Genomic DNA, 24,892 nt, shown 5'->3' on the forward strand with positions numbered 1-24,892 from the left:
TCTATTCTAATGTGCATGGAGCTCTTAGCGCCATTTTAGGGGCTACCTTCATGTGCCCAGGATAGCTGCTTCTCACCTCACCTGTCCTATGGCGCCCCCTGGTGGGGGCTGTTGGAATTCAAACAAACAAGATAGTTACTTATATACTCCATGCCCAGGGGAGGTCCAGCCTGGAGAGGTGAAAGAGGGTCGGCTGTGACAAAACGGAGGGCAAAGTGAAATAAATGGGAGTAGAAACCTGGGTTCTCCTCTAAGCACCAAGTCATTAAGTGGTAATGTGGCCTTTGAAAACTACTGTCTCTCTAGGCTTAGTATAGGCTCCTCTATACTAAATGGTTATTAAGAGCCCTGACATTGCACTGGTAAGTAGGAGAGCCCTTGTGCCTCCCTCTCCTCGCCACATAATTTCCTGAACTGGGATTGCATTCTGGTACCACACGAGCTTCCTCTCTGCTACCCGCATTTAAACACATAAAAATCAATGGTATTGTAAAAAGTCCACAAATCATGCAAGAGTCCAAAAACCAAAGTTTATAAAGCTTTTATTAAACATCTTAAACAGCTGTGCAATTGAGCCAACCAAAAATAAAACAATGTTTTTAACCAGCAGCCCTTAAATTTCAAAAATGTTGCTGTTAGGTCCAATTCCCCCAGTGACAAGCACCAAGTTCAGTCCTCTGCCCAGGTCACCTCCCACTCCTCAGTCAATCCAAGGGGAGATGAGTAAGTGGATCAGACTGGAAACATACTAAGAAAAACAAAGTTTCCTTTCTGGATATTTGTTTGTACTATGGAATCTTTGAAGCGACAAAGCCTAGGGGTCCCAGTATGGCACGAAAGTGGCTACTTCTTATCACTTCTCCTGAGTTGTTTCATTCAGGCTGATGTGTTCCAGGGCTTGTGTCCTTCAACAATCTCTGCCATTGTAGAGATAACAACTGTGCTAGTGATAAGTTCCCAATTCAGATACACAATATACATCCTTCCCAGCTAATAAAAACCAAGATAATCTCCTACCCAAAACCACTGATTGCTCATCACCATTTTGAAAGCACAACCCAGTTGTGTGGGAATCAGCAAATTTAAAGGAATTGAGTATTAGATTAAAATAAAAAACAAACCCTATAGCTCATAGTACTTCCCCTAAGAAATGAGAACCCTGTAAATTCTAGAAATTGGGGAGGGATGTGGCACTGTGAAGGAGAGGTGTTCTGATATCCAGGAACTAGTCCAAGAATGATCTCGTTTCTTTCAGAAAAAAAGAAACAGGAGAATTAAATGTGAACAGCATTGAAATGCCAAAATACATTTCATTCTAGCCTACTGAGCAGGAAGCTGGAGCTCCTGTTTGCCAGAGGCTTCTGTGAAAAGTTGGAGTTTCTACAGTTATGAGACCTGTGTTGATTCAACTGGCCCTATGAGCAATATAAGGCTGAGAGGTTGGAGAGGAGGAAACTAATTGCACTCTGGACAAAGTTCACCTAGGTAAAAACAAGATATGAACGCTACTGCCACAGGGCAGAGATCTCTGGATCAACAGAGTTAGACTGGCCATGATGGGTCTGGTCCCCTGGCAGGATCTGAGATGGAAAGGTGATCATCCAGTCAGTGAGGTGTAGGAATGAAGGCAGGGAAGAAAAACAGCAACAACCACTGACCACTGCTGGGCTTCAAACCAAAAGTACCTGGTGGTGCTGTTGTTCACATCATAAAAAACTGGAAGTGACACATCACAGGTGAAGGATGCCCAATCAGGAATGTACTAATCTAGTCTACACAGATGTGCAGGAAACCTGTGATCAATCATATTGTGAACATCCTTTACCCTTGGGTTCTCATCTTTAAAGCCAATCAGTTAGCAGCACGTGAGGATCCTAAGTTCCCACTATCCTGGGATCGTGAGCTGAGTCAGGGAGATGGGAGCCAGTGCAGTGATATAAGAAACAGTTCCCCCAACAGCTGTAACAGATAAGGAACAAGGCTGCCAGGAAGACCAAGGCACAGATCGTGCATGGTTTCCGCTCCAGGAGGAAACTCAGAAGGTAGAAGCCCATGAACATCGAGTGACTGAACCAGAGAGCTGGGTTGAGGGGCTTTGGGATGAGCAGAACAGGCAGTAACCACTGAAGGCAGTACATGGTCTCTGTTGGGCAGGGGAGGAGAGGCACAAGGCCCACAACAGCAAGTGAACTTTATCTGCTTCTTTGATTTCGTTTCCACTCAATTTTCAACGGCTTCTCCAATGTGTCAAGGAGCACCAAGTTGTCCCGTATTCAGAAGATATAACTTAAAAAGAAAAACACAAAAACAAAAAACTTATGGGGGGAGAGCAATCAGTTCAATATTTTGAACAACTAAAGTATTTGCTTATAGTTCTGTGAACTGGAGACCTCAATCAATACAATCATCTTTACTAACTTTACTCAGGGACCAAATCCAATGAATTCCATCACAAATTACAGAGAAGTTTTTCTTGTAAATATTTTTTCCTAAGTTGACATGATTTCAAGGTAGCAAATGGAATCACTGACTTTATGCTATATTCAGAAGCTCTTTAATCACATTCTACATTTGTCAATACTGGCTAACTCCTTTCAAAGTTATCATTGAAAAATTAGATATGGTAGATAGAGACAATGCTGAGTAGGAAAGTCAAAACAGATTTTGCTTTAGTCAGTTCAGTCTCATCAGTTATAAGGTAATCAAGGAGGTAACAAAAAACCCCTCCTATTTGCCAAAGATGACTTATCTTAAGTACCAACTTCCCTGGATGTTACCTATCTTTCTTTATAACTTTAAGAACAACAAACAGGGTCAGTCAGGCCCAGGCCCTGGGTTCAGTAGTGTATAATCCTATACATAAACATAATAGAAAATTAATCTTTAGTCCTTTGCACTGGCATCTCACGTCTGTCCTGTTTGTCAGAGACAGATTAATTGTGGATTATCTATATATTGCTGTATTTTATTTTGTTAAATTACATTTTGATGTGCTTTGAGCTGTGTGTGTATGACATTTCTATGCTACCCCCACATTGCCTGTGATGTTCTAAATAACTGGTTTAGTTCTTTAGATTTCTACAGATCAAGTAAGAAAACAAAAAGACTTTGACCCAATCTTCCTATGCTCCTGTAACCCAAGTTCCTAAGGATAGGATATATAATTGATGTAATTTTTTATTGTATTTTATATATTCCTTCTTGATACAATGTTTGTTCAAAATTACATAAATGATCCTTTTTTTTTCATTTACTCTCAGACTTACTGTCTATGATATAAATATCCTCATATTCTGCTTGAAGAGGTATATAAAAATTAAATGAAAAAGAAGATTAAATGAGACATCACTTGTCATGGACTTTATAATCTGGAAGCCTCTTAAAAGTCAGCTTTTTAGGAGAAGGAGCCAAGGCACACGGATTAAAAACTAAAGAGGAAAAAACTGAGGGAAGGGTAGGAGTACCTAGACACTGACAATAAATCACCTTACTGATTTTGTTTTCAGAGGCAGAAACTACATTTCACTCAGTATCTGGAGAAAGCCAGAATGACCTGTAACTTGCCCCATCACCTGAGCAATCTTTGCCACCAATTCACATTGGCAAAGAGTGCTAGGTGTGGTCACCCAAAAGACATTATAACTGAACTTTAACAAGCCAAGGCAACCTGGTTCACTATAAGTGGTGCCTTCATTCATATGAGTCAATAGGGAATCACCTGGTGACTAACTCAGAATTCATTATTGGTGACCAGCTATGTTTGAGCTTTACAACCATGAAAGGAAAAAAAGGATCCAGTCTCTGCCCTTTTAATATTGACTCTCAAAATTTCACTCGACACTAATGAAACTTTAAAAGAGAACTAAACCAGTGGATAGAGCATTGCTCTTGGAATCAGGAGGACCTGTATTCAAATCTGATCTCAGACACTTGACACTGTGACTCTGGACAAATCATTTAACTCTGATTGCACTACCCCCTTTTTTGTCCCCCTCTCCCCAAAAAGAACTAAATCAGGTATTTGTTTAGAAGAGAGGCTTCCATTCAGAGTGCCCTTCCCAATGTAAATTTGTTATTATTGTGTCCAATTCTTTGTGACCCCAAAGATTTTTCCTTCTCCAGTTGAAATTACAAATGAGGAAGCTGAAGCAAACATGGCTAAGTGACTTGTCCAGGGCTACAAATTTAGTAAATGTCTAAGGCCAGGTTTGAACTCAGGAAGATGCATCTTCCTGCCTTCAGGCCCAGTACTTTGTGCACCATGATACCTAGCTTACTCCAGCATGGTGAAAAGTGCAGAGGTTGTGGGCCTGCAACACTCCTGAACATGGCTCAAACCAGATTAAATGTAATTAGGAAATATTTATTAAAATAAAAGTACAATAAAATACAAATTTGTGGCATTCTAAGTCAATATGTAGCCATAAGGATTCTTACCTATGCTACAGTGGCCCTTTTTTCTTTTTAGTTTGACAACACTTGTATAGCAGATTGAGAGTGCTAAATTTGACATTATGTACCTGAGTTAAAGCTCAGCCTAGTTAACTTGTTTACTTGCTTTGAATCTCATTTTCCAGTGTTGTTATGAAGGAAGTGCTTTGTAAATCTTAAAGTGATATAGAATATATATGTGTATATATATTCTAACAGAAAACATCCCTGTGACTTTGTACATGATATTGTCTGCCTCTTAGGTCCCTGATTTCCCCCAGACCTTGGACAGGAATGGGAGGTATGAAGGTGGCCATCTATGGTACAGTGGGTTTGGAATTGGGAGACCTGAGTTCAAGCCTTGACTCTGCTATTTTGCCTATAAGCCTATGTGGCTTGAGTCTCAGGTGTGTTGCCTGTAAGAGGAGGAAGTTGTTCAACAACACTTCATCTCTAAACTTCTGATACTATGCTATGAATAGCTGCTACTTGCATAGGGATCTAAAGAACATTATTCTTGATTGATTCTGCTGCTGGCTGGACCTGGAGGCAATCTCTCCTCCCCAAGAGAAGTTCTCCATCCAGATGTGCCTTTGTGGAAGTCTGAAGAACAATGACTCCTGAGAAATCTTCTTGATGTGCCTCAGATAGTCTCAATAAAAGGACTCTGAAGAGTCAGGACCTTAGGGTCTGAGTCGGGCAACTCTGCCAAAGTTGTCATGTCTCTGAGCTTTCTCCTCATTTTACGGACGAGAGCACTAAGAATAACACAAGGTTATTGGGAGGAAAATGAAAAGTGAAATTTAGGCCTGCTACAATCAGACAATGATCCTGGGCCTGACTTTGCCTTTTCATTTGAGTAATGGCAAGTATGCAAAAATCTAACACATTTGTTTCCCTTAAGTAAAGAGTTCTCTTAATGCTTTATAACATGGTATGATTTATAAAATCTCCAGGATTATTATTGTATGAAATGTAGTGTACCTGTCTTTTGGGCCTGACCAATGTTTTGCCATCCTGTACTTATCAGTAGCTCTGATTCAAAGACAAACTAACTACCTGAAACTGAACCACCTGTCCTGAAAAGGGACAGAATGTTATAGACAGGAGATGAGTGACAAGGAGTTATCTTCTAGAAGTATGGACACCAGTTAGAAAAACTAGATGGCTTTATAATTGCAGATAATAAGTTTCTCTAGATGTTAGCTAAAGCCAGGATCTATCCCTGGGTAACAATTTCCAAGGAAGAAGCCATTGTAGGTTACCCAAATGATATCTGAGCCTTACCTCTGGATGTTAATACTATAGAATCTCATGCTGTGCTCCTTCCATGAGCCAGTGACAACCACCATGAGAATCTATGTACTGCAGGAGTGAAAAAAACACTTCTTCTTTGCCAAGAGACACGTTCATGCCAAGGTCAGCATGAAATTGGCAGAGTGAAGTGAAAAGTAAACTAATGCTTTCTGAAAACCCAACAACCAGGCGACTGGGTGGAGTAAAGAAAGCTATATGATCTGGCAGAAGTACAACATTCCAAGTTATATGCCAGAGGAATCTAAAAATACAATTTAAATGGGAACCAAAACCAAAGGGTTAACAAAATGAGCATTTGAAAATAGGTTCCTACTACCACCCATAACAATAGCCAATAAACTACAGGAAGGCCTTTGCTTCAGAGCTGGGCACTTCCCTATCTTTGCTCCAGCCTCCAACTGTCCTATTCTTACTGCTGTCAGCTAAATAATTATTTCAATATCAACAAAACACATTTACTTAAAGATTTTAGAGTAAAGAAGGCAAGTACACAAACTCCAAACCAGTTAAGCAACTCTGCTCAAAGATTCTAGCATAAATGATTCTCATTTCTGTCTCCCTTGCCTTTGCTTATTCTTCCTTCTTTCCTATTATCATTATATTCAAAAGTGTAAGCCTCACCTTCCACCATTTTACGAGAATTTTTTTCATTCTACAAGCTGAGAAGTTCCCTTCCCTACCTTCAAGTCACAAAATCTCAGAATTGGAAAAATTTTCAGAGCTACTTAATCCTACTTCACTTGAACCAGAAATGCCCTCATGGTATGGAGGAAAGAATGTTGGACTTGAAAATAAGAAACCAAGGTTAAAATCCAATTTAGGCCCTTACTAAGACTATGAAACTTTTGAACACGCCAAGCCTAGTCTATAAAATAGAAAATCTCTTTTGTCCCTTTCAATTCTAAGATCTTACTGACTCCTCCTTTTGGAGAACCAAATGAGCTACTGTACTGAACATGGTTTATTTTAAGCACCAACTTCCCCAGATGAATTACCTGTCTTATAACTTCTAAGAGGATCAAAGTACCGGCTGTTCTTTGAAACCAGGTTTCTCTAGATCCAAGATCTCACCAAGAGCAAATACTTATTTCCTTCAGTATTTTCTATTCCTGAACTCCACCTTTTCATTTAGTCAGGTAACCAATAAAGCACAACACTCAGAACTCTCCTAGACTTATGATCTGTCCCTAGGCTTACATACCTCACAAGGCATTTGTTCACCAGCCAAAGACATAGGTGGGGTCAAAGGATGTACCATTTTCTTTCACAAATTCATATCCCTTAGTCATAACGGAAGTTACTACTCTGAGTACAAAGCTACCCAACCCACCACCTTAAGCATCTAATAGAGAGACTACCACCCAGATAATGCTAGTAAATCTCTTATGCCAAACATCTCTAACAGTAGTCTATAATTTATCATTGTTGCTTGTTAACTACCCTTGTAACTGACAGATGGACCCTCTTCCCCACCCCCAACCCCCACCCCCATTCTGCTGAAACCACTTATTTCTAGGAGAAAAAGACAAAAGAATGGTATATGAGGTTTGGCTCTGCTACTAGCTTTGTGACCTTGAATAAATTTAACCCTTCTGGTCCCCTCACTTTCCTCAAGTGTAAACTGAATAAACTGAAACCCATCAACTTTTGCAAAGTAAGACATCAATGTTCAAAAACTTGTTTGGTTCCTTAATTGTTCTCAAAGAACTGTGAGCATACCAAAATTTGTATGACTACTTAATGAAATTTCTTCACTATCCTAAGGGCTCTCCTCTGGATATTTTCTAAGTTCTCAATATGTATCAGTATGCTCAGAAATGAACACAGTGTTTCAGATGAAACCTGATAAAAGGCAGAATAAATTGAGGTGAGATTATCACCTACCTGTTTCCAGAAGTTACATCTCTCAATGCAACCCAAGATTACATTAGGCTTTGTTTTCCACATTTCAATACTGATTCATGGAAGCTTGTAGTTTATTAAAATTCCCAGATTTTTTTTTTCAGAGCATGCTTCCCTCATCTTGTACTTCTGAAGTTGTTTTTTCATACCTAAGGGCAATTTTTATCTCTACCGAATTTCATCTCATTAGAGTCAGTCCAATGCTTTGTTTATCGAGATCCTTTTGGATTCTGTCATCCACTGTGTCAGTTCCAGCTTGGTGTTACTACAAATATGATAAGCTATCATCTATTTATTCAAGCCATTAATAAAAATTTTAAAGAGCCCAGGACCAAGCATAGATTCCTGGGGTACTTTGATTCCTCTTCGCCTAATCTCACAAATTAGTCACATTTGAGTATTTAAAAATATTATTAAAGATAGTATCCTATAGGTACCAACAATCATTTACTCTCTCTCCTACTGAATATTTACTAGGCATCTGAACATCCAAGGCCTTATGTATGTAAGGGAATGTATCTTCTTATTATTAACAGGGACTGTCATCTTTTTTCTTGTCTTAGATGATGGCAGGTGGAAAGGTTGGGTGAAGAATTACTTGAGGGAGTAGGTGACAGCAATAACTTTCTGAAATGGGATAGTGATAAGATTAGGTTGTTTTCAAACAAGTCATTTGCTGAGCATTTATTTTCCAATTAATCATTTCTGTTGGGAGCCACAACCCCAATCAAGAATGGCAATTTTATAAGAGAAGGAAAAGAAGCTCTCACCAGTAAGTCATACATGCAAAGTTTAACAATGCTGTATTTTAATTGGGTTTCTCTTTGGCTTCCCTTCTATATGATCCAGAGAAATGCTGTCACTATCCTCTCTCTAGAGGGCTTCCCTTGTTCTTTAGTCACACTTTGAATTTCAAAGAATTCCTAATCTATGAAATCACACAGTCTAGAAGCATATACATGGTGCCTCAAAAATGAAAAATCTTAAGTGGAATATGAATATTCCAAAGTTTTTTTTGGAAGAATGTAAGATTTTAGAAAACCAGGTTAAGAGTTATCTTTTTCTTTTCTTTTTAAGATTTATCTTTAAAAGATATTTTATGAATGCTAGTAAAACTTCTTTTCTGTGGCTTATTAATAAAGTTATTAAAGCTGATCCTTGATATACATTTTATACAGTGACCAGCACTACAACTAAGTTTTTCAGAGAATGGACTAATGTCTAATTGACCATTAGCTGTAATAAAAGACAATATTTTCTGTATCTTGGCCATATGTCTAAGAGCCTTTCTGACATAAATCTTTGACTTGCTGTTCAAAGGGCTGATGGACTGGTTGAGCAACATCAAGTGAGTATACACAGAAGTTCTCTCACACTTTATAGAACTCTGTAACAGACAAAACAGGAATGTTCACAACAGAATAGGGACTGAGAGTAAACCATGTCCTAAATTCTACCTTTACTGTCTTTACACCTCTCTACCTAAAAATTCAGATGATATTCCAGACTTTGCAGCTGTCTTCTTTAAAAATAAAATAACTTACTTTGAAAGCGGGTATGAGTTGAATATCCCATTCAACTTCCTAAATGCCCTCATACCCAGGAGTAAGACAGGCCACAAAACAAAATAAAATAAGGTACACGATCCAGCTGGTATCAATGTGTTAGTCGGCTTAGAAAGGAAGTAGGTAAAGTATTACTCAGAAAGGAAACAGAAATAGATAAAAATAGGCTAAATAGTGGGGTCATCCCTGTGGCTGCATATTGACTTAGGAAATCATATATTACCATGACTTATATGTCATTAAAAAAATTTTTTTTGGTGAAATAGTTCCCAAATATATTTTAATCTGGTTTGGGCCACACTTGGGAATGTTGCAGAGTCATATATTCGACAGCTCTGGCTTAAAATACCAATGTCCTTTCAGACACATTCATGGAATATGGTTGTGTTCTAAGGTGATCAACAAATCAATAATCAATTGATCAATAAATATTTATTAAGAACATACTAGCAATAATCACTATATCAGGCAGCAATGGGGCAAAACTATTTATTTTCTTGCTTAATGCAAGAAATGCAATGCATTTCCCTCTTTAACATTATAACTCAATAGCATTCATTACCTCCCTAATGACCCCAAACTGTTGTTTCCCAACAGCTTTCATCCAACCATTACAAAACAAAGCCATTTATTATATCATGCCACTCTACATCAAAACCACTTACTTCACTTACAACATTACTTCATTGTAACTAGCTAATTGGTATGAATAAAATTGCTGCTACATTGGACAGGCAGACCAACAGCCTGAAGTGGGATGAGAGAGCCAATATAGTGGAGGAAGAACAGAACCAGGCTAAGGATCGGGAAACTGGTTCCAGGCCTACCTTTGCCACACAGACTTACTATATGAGTCTGGGGGATTTCCTACCTGTAGGCCTGGTACTCCAGCTACAAAACGGAAGTTCTCTTCCTTCTCTAAAGTTCCAATATTATAATCTGCTGAAATACTGTGATGTATGTAGAGAGCCGCTGAAACTCTCCCAAGTTTGAGGCCATGACTCGAACTGTGAGACCCAAATAATTTAAAGCTTGTGACTCCGTTTCTTCATCTCTAAGATGGAGACAACAGGACTTTACTACCTACCTCACAAGACATGAGTTAAGAACTATGTAAAAAGTCACCTCTGATATTTACCTTGGAAAAGACACCTACCTTCCCCCTGTTGGTTTCTTCATTTGCGAAATGACTGGATCTGGACTAGGAGACCTCGAAGGCCCCTTCCAGTTTTAGAGATTTATGAGCCTGTAATGATTATTAACTATTTCCCTACAAGACGTTCAAACACCCCTCCCCCCAAATAAAAAATGCCCTCCATGAAGTCTCCATTTCCTACTTTCTTCTTTAAAGTACCATCAATACTTTCAGGCTGGCCAGCCAGCGAAGGCCAGGGAAAGGGAGCAGTGACTCATCCAGGATTGTACAATAAAAGGAACCAGAGAAAGCTTTACCCTTCTCCTCCCCCTACACATAATCTTGTACTAATAATAGCTTTCGTCTTACAGCTTTAGAACTTTCGAACACATTCTTTTATCTGAGGTTCACGCAACATCTCAAGACATGTTACTGCTCCCATTTCACAGATGAAGATACAAAGGTTTAGGGAGGAAAAAGTCGCGTCCAGATGCTAGGTTTTTCCATCCTCTCCAAGAACAAATCACTCCCCTTTTCCCCGAGATTCTATGTGCTCCCTACCTCTCTGGGACTCGACTGAAGCGAGGAAAACCCAGCGTTGGCGTCTGCGGATAATCCGCAGGAAGGCTTGAAAGAAGGCTCTATCCCATTCCTTGGAGCCCTCCCCTCCAGAATGCCTCCTCAGCACAGAGAGTGACATTTCCCAGCCCCCTGCCCCGAGAAGGGGAGGGTGGGGGGCGTACAGGGGAAGGGAAAGGAACATTCTGCGCCTGCGCCTATGAAGATGCTATTGGAAGCGAGCAGCGCTCCGGAGTTATGCGCTTGCGCCGCAGGAGGACTTTCCCCTCACCCCCAACCTCTCCTCCCTCTAATTGACCCGCAAATATTGAGGAGCCGGGGAGAGACAACACGGCGTGTAAGGGCTGCCCACAGTATTTCCACCCCTTCCCGCCGCGCTGTGGCCGAGACCGAACTACCTGCAAACGTCGCCATGGCCGCGTCGCCTCCGCCGCTGCTGCCGCCACCGGAAGCCCCAACGCCTTCTCCTCCCCTCCCCTCCCCTCCCCTCCTCTCTCCAGTTCAGCGTTATGGGCCGAGGACCCGCTCCCGAGCCGAGCCTGTCGTCGGTGTTCGCCTGAGTTCCGCGCATCCTGAACCCCAAAGGGTCCTGTGCGCCTCCCCCTTAGGGATCCCCATCCCCTTTCCTCATTCGCACCCAATTCTGTCTCGGGGTCCTGGGTTGCCCAAGCCAGATCTTAAGAAGACGAGACACGACGCGCCACGACTCCGCCAAATCTAGTTTTTAGGCAGGCACGATGTCGGGCAGCCCTAGGGAAGAGGCAACGTGCCCCGCATGCGTATCCGAGACATTGCGAACCTCGAAAGCTGGCAGCTGTAGGGGGGTGGTTGGAGGTGGTGATGAGCGACTAATTCGCGACAGGCGGATAATAGGATGGTGCGCGTCGAATTTGCCATGAAACTAAGTCCCTGAGGACTTAGAGAAAATGACGTTATGCTAGAGAGGCAGGAAGGCAGAGAAACAATATAGAAAGGCTTGCAGGTACTTGGTTAGGGGCACATGTATAGAACTTGGCATGTGACGACAGGAAGACTCGAGTTCAAATCAAGCCGTAGGCTCGTGCTAGCTGTGTGATCCAGGACAAGTCCTTTAACCACTGCCTTCCTCAGTTTTCTCATCTACAAAATGGGGATAATGGTATCCACCTCCCAGCGTTGTGAGGATCAATGTTTATTATCTGCCACTACACCAAATAGCTGCGCTTCGGCTAAATGGGACAACTTAAGTTCCCTAAATATTTGTGTTTTCTGTCTTCCATGCTTGCTCCATTCCCCCAGGAAGCCCTCCTTGGCTCATCCTAACCTACAATGAATCTTCCTGTGGAGATCACTCAATCACACAATCTTAAAGCTGGAAGGACCTTAGTGCTCCGAGACTCGTCATTTAATTCAGTCCCTACCTGCACAGGAATGAAAGTGAGGGAGAAGATAGTATTTTTTCAAGTTATACAATAATCATGCCTAATTAGGGGAAAAAAAGCTATTTTATTAAAAGAAAGGATCTTTGCAAAATTGAGTTACAATATGGAGGAAACGTATAAAACTCTTAAACATTATTGTGAAACCCATTGGCTTTTCACAAAATACTTACAAGGGTATTTGATGAAAAAGTAGAAGTGGCCTTTTTTTCTTAGTGATGGCACACACGAAACATTCATTTTACAACAAAATTTTCCTCCTGAATATATTTGATGAACAATCTTGAAAAGCCTACTATAGTTTAAATAAATATATGCAGTTTTTTAATATAAATTCACACTGATTCACAGAGATAAAGTGACTATGAGAAATTCAGAGCTATGGATAATAAATTTATAAAATATTTTGCATTTTTTCTCAATTTTAAGAAATATCTGCCTTGTAAATTAAATAGAAAAAAAATGAAATCTTGCTTATTAAACTTGATCAGTGGATAGAAGGGATTATCTTTATTTTCAAAACTTAAGTTATTTCTAAATATGAATGAAAGTGAAACTCATTTGCATAGGCAAATGATAAATGTGATTTTATTCCATCTTTTTATTTTTTAAAGGGAATTGTAATGTGATGAAGCAGTAAAGACTTGCAGAATTTCTTCTTTATAGAGCACAATGTAACTGAATTCATTAATGAAAGCCAAAATAAAATAATGGCACAATTATGTATACATTTCTTTAAAATCTCTTTTTCTTGATAACTGGTTGAATTTCTTCCATTGCTGAATCAAATATTCCTGATTCACTGCCCAAAGATCTAGGCTGCACAGCTGTGTGTGAACTATTTGGAAATTGTAGCCAATTCTCTAGTTCCAAAAATGTGTAGCACCATTATCCTCTGTAGATACCAACACTTCATCTGAATGCATAGTTAATGTATTAATCATAGCATTATGACCAGAAAGATTTTGAATGAAGTGTCCGTTGGGGAATTTCCACTGTCTAATATTATTTGAAAAACCAACTGCCAAAGTACGATGCCTTGGATGCAAAGCCACAGCTCTGATTGATTTTTTTGGAAATTCATTAACACGACATATTTTTCCTGCCATTAAGTCCCATAATTATGTGGTCCTATCATGGCTTCCTATGGATGGTTGATCTGTGGATCTGCTGCTTGACCCTTTACCATAGTCACTGAATTTGTATGTCCTGTCAATGTATATACATTGGATATTTAGTGACTGGTACACGTCCACCAGCACCTGTTGTGGCTTTGACTGCTGATACTAAATTTCAAAGCATACCAAGTGAATTTGCTGCCCAATCTTGAACTTTTGTCCTCATATCCTATATCAGTGTGGTTGACTCTCTACTGGCAAGTCACAAGCACATCACTTGTTGCCTACAAATCCAAACTACACTTAGATGTTCCTGATAATGTCTGACAATCCCAACAATTCATCTATTTATCTTCTCCAAAGGATATCACTTCTCATACGGTACTCTCACTATCACCTCTTGTACCATATAGTGATATGTCCAGTCAATGACAGTTTTAATTTGCCACTAGCCAGGTCCCGTATTTTTATAGTCTAGGTGCTCAGCAGAACCAGTAACAAATCACTGATTTCCTGGTTCTGCTGCAATACATCAGTCCTGGCCCACGTGTCCATTGATGACGGTATACGTTCTATGGCAAATGCTACCATGGTTTGGGCCTATGGGGACATCATTGTAGCATTCTTAGTGCCCTCAGTTCTATCATAGCCATAGCTAACTCAGAGACTGTGAATGTTTAGGAAGCCCAGCATGTCGGTAACTGTCACCTACATTAGCTGAAGTACTTGTATCTATCCTGGATTGTGAAGGAGGGAGGGCCACAGCTAAAGATTGTGCAACAAATTCACTTGGTATGATTTGAAATTTAGTATCAGCAGTCAAAGCTACAACAGGTCCTGGTGGATGTGTACCAGTCACTAAATATTCAAGTTCTTGTCCCATGTATACCCATTGCACTCTGAGAGTGTAAGATTTTCCTTCAAAATAGGCTTTTGCAACTTAGGACCATATTTAGTATAAAGGATGACAGACATCTTCAGCTTGTGATTTCCTTTGAATTATTAATCACTAATATGTCATGAGCCCTTTTCAATCTTCTGAACACAAATATGCGCACAGAATATTTGCCTTTTTCACCATGATGCTAACCACTGGACAACCCCCCTCCAACCAAAACCAGATGGAAACTCCTGCTGTGCAAGCAGCACAGACATTTCTGACATTGGGAAACACAGGCTAGATATGACATAAATGGTTATTGGTGCCAGATATTATGTTATGTACACATGTGCACTACATGATCTTATGCCATCTAAGAACTTGTGATATGTGTATAATTTACATCAGATTGCTTTCCATCCTGGGGAGGAGAAGAAGAGAGAGAGAAAAATTTGGAACTTAAAATCTTATAAAATGAAAATTGTCTTTATATTTAATTGGAAAAAAAAAACCCTATTTATGTGAAAAAAAACTTGTAATAACACATTAAAACAAGATCTAGAACCTAAAAATTTTATGGTTTTGAGTAAGCAAATAAAAATTCTCTGATTTATCAAGTAAAATAATTTAAATTTGACTACTCTTCATATGTTTTTTTTTTTTTTTTGGGGGTGTGTGTATGTGTGTGTGTGTGTGTGTGTGTGTGTGTGTGAATCATTGTTTCTTTTGTAGATGTTGCAAAAGAAAAAGGATTTTGAATAATAGTAACATCAGAAACACTATCTTTTGAGAAACTTTCTCAAGGAAGAACCAACTCAATAAATTAATAATATAACTATCATTTTGTTATCAATATGAAAATTATAGAATATTTATACACGTATCTGTTACTGTATTTTTACTGTACATTTAAGATTTTTGTTAAAAATATAATCAATTCTTAGCTTCATTTAAACAAGATATAGTCTAAAATTATTAATGTATATATACATGTATATGTGTGCATAAATGTGTTCACACACATCTATGTATAAGTGTAAGCACAGATATGTAAAAAAAGAATGTTACTCCACAAAATGTGGAAATCACTGCCTTAGAACAAAGGCTTCTAGTTTTAGCTGGTGTTATGGAGACATCTGGTGGTGAAAGATGAAAGCGATCCTCCAATAACAGGATTATCAGAGTTTACTCTCCAAACTAAGTATGGGGTAGAAGAGACTTTATTAAACTGCCAGCTACAAGTAAAGAACATCCTTATTAGATGAATTTATGGAGATGCAATCTTTGACTCTTGAGTAGGAGCAACTAGAGGCAGAATGGATATAGAACTAAGTCATTTTGACACTTACTAGTTATGTGATCCTTGACAAGCCATTTATTTGCTTCAGTTCCTCATCTGTAAAACAAGCTGGAGAAGGAAATAGCAAACCATTCCAATATCTGTGCCAAGAAAATCCCAAATGGGATCATGAAGAATCAGACATGACCAAAACACCTGTATGACAACAAAACAGGAAGAGACTTGGCTTCTAGACCTACTATTTTGACTGACACTTCTTTCTCCAAGCTTCTCAATTGTCCTTTCTCAGTCCTTGAATTCTTGGCAGTATGAAACAGCATGAAAACTCCCTATTTACTCAAAGACTCTCCCTTCCTTCCTTTCTGTGATACTACTTTTTTTTTTTTAAGTAGCTTTTATTTTTTCAAATATGTGCAAAGATAGTTTTCAACAGTCACCTTTGAAAAACGTGTGTTTTGCAAAACCCTCCCTCCTCCTTCCCTAAGACAGCAAGCAATTCAATATAGGTTGAACATGTACAATTCTTCTAAACACATTTCCATATTCATCATGTTGTGTAAGAAAAATCAGATGAAAAGGAAAAAAAGGAGAAAAACAAACAAGCAAACAAACACCACCATCACCCAAAGAAAGGTAAGAATCCTATGCTTTGATCCATTCAGTTTCCATAGTTCTCTCTCTGGATGCAGATGGCTCTTTCCATCACAAATCTATTGGAACTGCTTTGAATAGCTTCATCTGTGACATTGCTTTCTTAATATTCTCCTTTTCTGATTCCTTCCATAGCTCTACTTTGTCCTATCCCCTAAACATTGGCATTTCTCAAGACTCAGTTTCCCAACCAATTTGTTGCTCTGTGTGTCTTTCATTGTTAGGTTAAGACTCTCTGAAGCCTGTAGACAACAAAACCTGGGTGGCTTTTCTCCAAGCCTCTCCAAACCACCTTGCTTGAAATTAACTACTAGTTCCCAGAAGATGAAGTGATTTTGCTGGTTCCTAGAAAGGCATTGTGATATAGAAGAAAAAGCACAAATCTTGAAATCAGGAGAATCGAATTCAGTTACTTTCTCTGACACAAGCTTGTCACTTTAGAAAAGTTACTTTCCTTAGACTTCAGTTTCCTCATCTATAAAAAAGGAAATAACAATGGTATCTATTTCAAATGATTGTTGTAAGGAAATTGCATTATAAACTATATGCTATCAAGAAAGAATAATTATTTTCTATTTTTAAACAGGAAAGGATCATAAATGCCTCACAAAGGATAAAAAGAAGAGTATTTTGAAGTTTCTGGAACACGTGAAGTAGATAGTTATGCTCAAATTTACAAATATGGAAACAGACTAATCAAATGTCATACTTAAATAGGTGGAAGTTGGAATTTAGGATTTGGCATACTATTTAGTTTAACCTCAAGTATCACTACTTATATCTCAATGGCTGTCTACAGCCAGGAAGACTCATTTTCCTGAGTTTAAATCTGACCTCAGACACTTATGAACTCTGTGACTCTAGGCAAGTCACTTAAATCTATTTGCCTATTTCTTCATCTGTAAAATGAAACCAGAGAAGGAAATGTTAAACTATTCTTGTAGCGTGACACCAGAAGTAAAGGGTGAAAATTCTAGAGAAGCAAGTTTTAAATCTTGTGTTGACAAGACAACATTTATTGGCTATTACTAAAGTGGAGTGGATTGTCTTGTGAAGCATTAAATTTTCTATCAGTGAGAATAAGTAAGTGGGAGTAGGTGATTGGTCATCCCAAGAAAACCATATATTAACAATATGTTTTATTCTATTTTTATTAAACATTTCTTAATTTCATTTAAATCTAGTTCAGAGGACACTTTGGTCTATGAATGGTGTGATTAATATTTCTCTTGTAAAGGGAATTCTGAATTAGGCATGAGTTGAATTTAGACTATCTCTGGGTTTCTGTGCTTGTGGATGTCTTTGTATAGGGAAGTTCAGGGAACTTCTTATGTTTTAATATTTTTATTTTCCCCAGTTACATATAAAATAATTTTTTGCATTTGTTTTTAAAATTCGGAGTTCCAGATTTTCTCCTTCCTTTTCCACCCCTACCCCCATTGAAAAGGCATATGTGAAGTTATGTAAAATATTCCTATAAAAGTCATGTTGTGAAAGAAAACACTTTATCTCTCTCTCCAAAAAAATCCTCAAAAAAAAAAGTTTTAAAAAAAGTATGCTTCAATCTGTATTCAGCCACAATCAGTTTTTTATCTGAGTACGGACAGCATCTTTCATTATAAGTCCTTCAGATCATTGTACTGCTGAGAATAGCAAAGTCATTCAGAACCGATCATCCCACAACATTGCTATTACTTTGCACATAGTACATTTCACCTTGCTTGAGCTCATGAAGGACTTTCCAGGTGAATTTAGGGAACTTTTGAAAGATTGTCCCTCGTGTTGAAGAAGCATGGATGAGTGGCTAGAGAACTGGCCTTGGGACTAGAAAAACTCGACTTCAGGTCCTACCTCTGACACATACTGTCTGTGTGACCCTGGACAAATCACTTAAGTTTTTGGTCACCCAGGTGACATTCTAAGACTAAAAGTTGTGGAGAAGATGTTGACAGGCACTGGTAGAGGGAAGTTCCCTCTGCTAATGAGATCACAGGTTTAGTCTTTGTCCCTCATGTAACAAGTGGCTGCGACATACACCCAAAGATCATCAAACAGCCCCCTTCGGACTTCAACCTGCTTCATACAACCTCTCAAGTGTGCAAACTATCCCTCTGTAGGGCCGTGTTGAAGACAAATGGTGGTTCCTGATTTCTTCCAGCAGGGGTCACTATTACACCATGAATGGGATGGGATCAGGCTGGTAGCTCTGGGAAAATGCCTGTCCATCACCAGGTACCACTCTCTCCTGGGGACACTGGGAGGGCCAGTGTGAGGAGAACCTAAGCTTCAGGTCTCCTTCTCCATAATCAGGAGCTCCACTACCCACTCATCATTTCCTAACTATCCCACCTTCCTCTGGAGTTTGAAGCCATAATGACCAAGCCCAGACCCTAACTCGGTGACTATGAGCAAATCATCTCCACCTCTGTACAATAGGGCTCATAATAACTTTTGCACTTACCTCACTTGGTTGTTGTGTGGTCCAAATGAGATAATCCGTGCCAAGCATTTTGCAAACCTTAAAGCACAGCATGAATTCCAGCTATTGCTGCCATTGCTATTATGTGCCTTGCAGAGAAGCAGCATGGACATGTAGTTGGAGAGCAAGATTTGGAACAAGGAAGACCTGAATTCAAGTGCCACCTTAGACCTATACTCTCTATGTAACCCTAGGAAAGTTATTTAGCATCTCAATGCTTATGCAACTTTCTAAGGCTACACACTGTGGAAACATCGCCTACCTGTATTGATGGAGAGGATTTCCTCACATAGATGCCCAGCATTTCCTAGCTGATAGGTACCTGCAAATATCTCAAGTAGGCATGTAAGTTCGAGTGTTGGAAGGCAGGGTTGAGAAGGATTTCCTACCCAGCGAAATCACAGCTCCAGGGCCTATTCCTGTTCCCATGCATTCTATTAGAATCTCTGGGCAGGACTGAGGAACGGGCTGCACAACTGCTGCACTGATTTCCGTAAAATGTTTAAATAATCTGAGGAAGACTTCCAGCATGTTGGAGGGATAATCTCAGAGAGGATTTATGGGAGAATGTGAATGAGACTTGTATAAGATAAAAAGGTATGGAGAGAGTGTGATCTGTACCCATAGAGGGAATGTCTGCTGGGTAGAGATCGTGTATCTATCAATAAATATTTATTAAGGACCTACTGTGTGCCACACACTGAGCTAGCTTGTGACGATACAAAGACAACTAATGAAACAATTTCTACTTGCAAGGAGCTCAAATTCATTAGTATCTACCAAAATATCAGAGTAAGTACACTCTGGGTTTAAAACCCTGTTTGTGCCAGGTGCTCTGGGGATGCAAAAAGAGACACCTTCACAGCTCTGTCCTTTATGAAGCTTATGATCAGGGAAAGACATAGAATGATATCATCATTAACTTAAAGCTGGAAGGGACCTTAGAGATCAGCTAGTTCTACTCCCTCCATTTTATAAATGAGGAAACTGAGGCCCAGGGAGGTCAGATGGCTTGCCTAAGGTCACACAAACAATAAGCGTCAGAGATGGGATGTGAATCCAGCCTGTCATTCCAAAGCCAGCAAGCTTTCCACTGAACCATACTGCCTTCCACATGTGTATTAATCATCATGCATTTGTCAAGTACATCCAGCTAAAGACACTTAAAAGCTGTGTAATGCTGGCAAATCACTTAACCACTGCCTGCCTCCATTTTCTCAATTTCAGTTTCTCAATAGTTCAACAATAGTAATTATTGCTTGGTATTGGGGATACAAAGACAAAAGCTAAACAAATATAGAAACCAAAATGTGAGAAATCTTTGTATAGGAATTTCCTTCTCTAATGTAATGAATTAGTTGTGGGGAGTTGCCTGAGGAAATCCATTTACATGTTCTTTAAATCAACCAACTTAATAATTCCATACCTCACATTTATTCAGGATTTTCCAAAAATTTAAGTTTAATTTTAAGCTATTAACCTTTAAAGTTTGCAAAGTACTTTCTTGCAACAAAACTGTGATTCCATAATTTTATAGAAGAGGAAGCTGAGACACTCAATTAAGATTAAGTGACTTTCCTGTGACGGCATTGCAACCAAGTGCGGTGATATTTGAATGGAGGCTCCTTGATGCCAGGTCCAGAATTGTATATACTGTACCATATTGTATCATAGGGAGAAATTACAACATAAGAAAATACAGAATTTACAAGACAGTGACCAAGGGCGGCATACCAGGATGATAGAAAAGCTGGAGGAGTGGAAAGTCCCTGTGCACTACAATTATCAGAGGAGATGCCCTACAAGGTGTAGGGCTTGAGTTGGGTCATGAAGAATAGGGAGGATCTGTATAGACAGAAGGAAAGAAAGGATGGTATTCTGGAGAGGAGAATCGTGTGAGTGAATGAGTAGAGGTAAAGCTCAAAGCCATAGTTATAGGATCAAAAGAAGGCATAACTAATAGCAGAGCTGCAGTTAGGGACTGGAATTCTGGACTTCTGACTCTTAGACTAGAATTCTCCCCCATTATTCCATGGTACTTGGAACCTGCCAAGAAAGTCCATCTTACCTACTGAAATTCTATACATCCTTTAAAGTCAATTCAAGTACCTCCTCTAGGAAAGGAGACTTAGAGATCACCTACTCTATTCTTTTATTTTTATTTTATATAGGAGGAAATAGAGGCCCAAGGCTGGAAAGTGATGTGGCTGAGGTCACACTGACATGGAAATTCAGAGTGGGAAGAAAACCACATCAAATCCAACCTACCCCTGAGAAAGGATTCCCCCCCTTCAGCATGAAAGAATTGGGCAATGCATTTATTACATGTTTACAATGTACAAAGCACTGTGTTCAGAGCTGGGGTTACAAACAGAAAAGCAAGAAAAGTCCTGCTGTCAAAGGATTCTAATGGAGAAAACAACACAAAAGAAAATGTTAGCTACCAGTTAGATGGAAAAGTCCTGTGGATCTGAAGGTGCAGCAGCAAAGCCAGTGGTAATGCTCCTTTCATTTTACTTCCACTGACAAAATCACATCCATTTCTGATGTTGAGCCATTTCCTTTCTGTTCTTCACTGGCCGTGGCTATACTTACCAAGCTGAATCTCCACAGGGGTTGCTTCCCGGGAGGATGACCACAGACACTGGGCTAGAAGCATCCCTACTCCCAAGGTTCTTGGGTTCCAGGTCCTGGGCTGCCTCTGTCAGGAGATGAGGAATGGTGGTCCAGGTGGTGGTAGCACATGCTGCTTCCTGTCTCTCCCTCAGGGTGCCCTGCTGTTTTAGCCATGACAAATGGTCCTGTTGCCTAGCACTGTTACCACTCTACCACAATAGTTAGGGGATCACAGATTGGCCAAAGTGAGTGGAGGCTGATGTGACCCCAAATGGTTTCAATTCATGTTAGTGGAAAGGAAGCTAGGGAGCCCCTGTCAGGCTTGGATCTGAGAGTGTCCTGCTTTTCTATTTTCTCCTCCCTGGCCCACCACTAATTTCATGCCAATTCTCTTTCCCAGTCACAATGGCCCACTTAATCTCTACTCATTCTCATCATCTTTCTTATACTCTGGCAGATTTGCTGCTCCACTCTTCAAACCAGCCCTGAAATAGTAGACAGAGCTGTTGCTACAACAGAAAGATGGCAGTGTGGGATCAGAGGAAGGGATCTGGACTTAGAGGTAAAAGCCCTAAGTGAGAATCCTGGCTCTGCCTCATATCCACTATTCAATTTTAGACAGTCATTTCTCTGCTCTAGAACTCAGATTCATACTTTGTAAAGGTAGGGGATCGGATCAGTAAGATTTGAAATCTCTGACATGCTAAGATGGTGGTAATTCTCTGATGATTGAGACTGTTGGCAGGGGAAGGGGAAAAGGTTTGCATTGAACTATCCATATTTATTCACCTCTCTTCAAACTCCATTTTCCAAATTGCTATATGGAAATATAAGGGTGCCTGCCAAGCTGATCCCATCATGGGACTCAAACCCATGGTCTTGATTTTCATAGCAAAATATTTCAGCTACTGTACCAATATGGCATAGTCCTGATAATTATTAAGAATCAAGCCCGCTTAGCTTTAAGATTGGAGACCCCAAAGACTAGATGAAGAATCACAGAATTTGTAAGCTGGAAGAGACCTCAGAGGCTACCTAGTTTAACACAAAGAAAAACAGGAAAGCCCCTCTACATCCAGCCTTCGTTTGAATGCCTCCAAGGATGGGGAGTTCACCACCTTCTGAGCCTGCCCACTTTACTTTTGGGGGACAATTCTAATTGTTAAAATGTTGTTCCTTACACTGAGCTGAAATCAGCCTCAGCAACTTCCACCCATTGTTCCTCCTTCTGCCCTGTGGAGCCAAGCAAAACAAATATAATTCTTCTTTTGCTTGACAACCCTTCAAATACTTGAAAGCAGCTACCGTGTCCCTCTTTAGTCTTCTCTTCTCCAGGCTAAACATTCTTCATTTCTTCAACTGGATCCCTGTATGGTATGGTTTCCTATCCTCTCTCTGTCCCACTTATTCTTTTCTCAAAGGTGGTGCCCAGAAGTGGACAGAGCCTTCCAGTACTGCCAGGACAATGCAACCTCTTCCTTCTCCTTGACACCCTCCACAAAGGCAGGTATTGCTTTGCCCCTGGAAATGACTTTGAGACATCCACTGCGAACAGGCGGCCCCGCCCCCATCTACCATCATCCCCCACCTCCAGGCACATAACAGCTCAAATATATTATACATATTAAAAGAATATATTCTCTAGGAACCCTGAAGGGGATAATGAAACCTATATATACATCTATATATTTATACACAATAGATTGGCTGGGAAATGCTCTGAAAATCCTTCCAGCTGTGACAGCCCTTTGAAATATAGCACACTCACAACGCCTCCCCCACTGCTGGCTGGTTGGAGACATTAAAGATTTAAAAAAGAGAGAGAGAGAGAAAGAAAGAAAGAAAGAAAGGGAGGAAAAAGGAGGAGGCTTCTTTCGCCTCCTGTGGCCCTACGGCAATTTGTGTTTATATATTAAACCCACTCATCACCTAATCAAACTGACTCTCCTCACCACCCCCACTTTCCCTCAAGGGGACCAGGAGACTGCCTGCTGTGTTCCAAGCATCCTGCTTCTGATTTCCCTGGATCTGAGGGGCTGAAACTCACAGGAGGGGGTGTGAAGAGGGGCCGAGAGGGAGGTACAGGGCCTGTGCTGATTTCTCATAGAGGTGAGAGGGGTGACTACTTCTTCAGAAGAGGGGGTTGGGACGCACACAGACTCCTCTGCGGTGGGCAACAACCGTCTGCCTTCCACAGCAATCAGTCCGCAGTGCCTGTTTGGCCAGCACGCTCTTGGAGGCTAATCCCCATTATACAGCCTTTTAGGGAGAAACTAAACATGTGTGCTTTAGGAGGAGGTGCAAAGTTGGAAGTAGGCGCAGAGAGAGTGTGTATGTCAGTGTCAGTGCGCTCTCCTCATCTTTGCCATTCGACATCCCTTTCTTCAATGTTCAGTTCAGATGCCATCTTTTCCCTGAAAATTTCCTTAATCTCCCCACATGAAAGTGCTCTCTCTCCCTCCCATCTCTCCTTTGTTTCAGTAACATTCTGTTGTGTGTCATCTATTTGTCTGTGGATATTTATCCCCTCAGAGATTATATGCCCCTTGAGAAAATGGACTATATACTTAAAAAAAAGTTGATGCTTTTAATTTTCTGCATTGCTAGTACTTTGAAATATTCCTCTCCTTCTCTCCTCAAAAGAACCCACCTTTGAAACAAAGAAGTATAACTAAACAAACTAGAATGAGATGTTGGCCATATTTCACCATGCTTTGCTCTTTCTTACCTATAGCCCACCACCTTTCTAGCAGGGGAGAACAGGTCATTTCATCAACATTATTAAGGACTGGCATTTTCCATATTTGTATACACAAGACTTTGTATGTAATAGTAGGTATATAATGAACATTGAGCTGACCTAGGCTGAATTGGGAATACCTGGGCTACTTCTTCCTTCCCTCATTTCATCATTCAATCATCAAACATTATTCAGCTCTTGCTGTATTTAAAGCAGACACAGTTTAGACCTGAAAGAAAAATGAATTTATAGTAAAAACAATTCCTGTATTCCTGGAGTCAGAAGGAGAAGAACCAAATACAGACAAGTGTAATGCTCAATATTAAATAAGTATATTAGAGAGATGGAAGACAAAATGCTATGTGGGAGTTGTGGAAAAGGATTATTACTTAGTAGGGGTTCAAGGATGGCTTTATGGAGGCCTCTGAGTTGTGCTTCAAAGGTAAGGTAGGAAATTCAGTAAGCACAGAGGCAGAAGGACTTTCTAGGCCTAGGAAATAGCTTGGGCAAAGGCATGTTGGAAGAATAGTTTTTCCAATATGGCTGGAGCATCGAGTAGATGGAAAGGAATAGCAAAAAATAATGATTAAAAATGTGACTCTAGGTAAGGTGAATATCCTACAGAGGAGCCTAAATTTTTCTCAGAAGAAAATAAAGGACCATTGACAATTAGTTAGGTAGATGATGGCTGGTCTGGGAGGTTTCTGGGTTAAACAACTTATCAACTCAAGGTTATCAGATTTTTTCTTTCAGGTACGATG

The 24,892-nt window shown here is 39.9% G+C and overlaps 1 protein-coding gene, 1 long non-coding RNA gene and 1 pseudogene across 7 annotated transcripts; 1 reads left to right on the forward strand and 2 right to left on the reverse strand.

The window, feature by feature from the left end:
• Positions 1-525: 525 nt before the first annotated feature.
• On the reverse strand, positions 526-21,522 carry BLCAP (BLCAP apoptosis inducing factor). Of its 6 annotated transcripts, none has more exons than XM_051979344.1 (2): positions 21,371-21,522; positions 526-2,286 (listed from the first exon to the last, which is right to left on the reverse strand). In XM_051979344.1, the coding sequence occupies exon 2, from the start codon at positions 2,136-2,138 to the stop codon at positions 1,875-1,877; it is 264 nt and encodes an 87-aa protein (XP_051835304.1). In that variant the 5' UTR covers positions 2,139-2,286; positions 21,371-21,522; the 3' UTR covers positions 526-1,874. The 6 variants fall into 6 exon arrangements, with proteins under 6 accessions (XP_051835304.1, XP_051835303.1, XP_051835302.1 ...); XM_051979343.1 differs by lacking the exon at positions 21,371-21,522 and adding an exon at positions 21,220-21,349; XM_051979342.1 differs by lacking the exon at positions 21,371-21,522 and adding an exon at positions 11,328-11,433.
• Positions 13,688-14,348, reverse strand: LOC127546769 (pleiotropic regulator 1-like; annotated as a pseudogene).
• Positions 20,877-22,987, forward strand: LOC127550417 (uncharacterized). The gene is made up of 3 exons (XR_007950861.1): positions 20,877-21,271; positions 21,849-21,953; positions 22,813-22,987. It is a non-coding gene; the product is annotated as an uncharacterized LOC127550417 (long non-coding RNA).
• The last annotated feature ends 1,905 nt before the right edge of the window (positions 22,988-24,892 follow it).

The sequence above is a fragment of the Antechinus flavipes genome, chromosome 2 (assembly GCF_016432865.1).
Source record: "Antechinus flavipes isolate AdamAnt ecotype Samford, QLD, Australia chromosome 2, AdamAnt_v2, whole genome shotgun sequence".
Taxonomy (NCBI): Eukaryota; Metazoa; Chordata; class Mammalia; order Dasyuromorphia; family Dasyuridae; genus Antechinus; species Antechinus flavipes.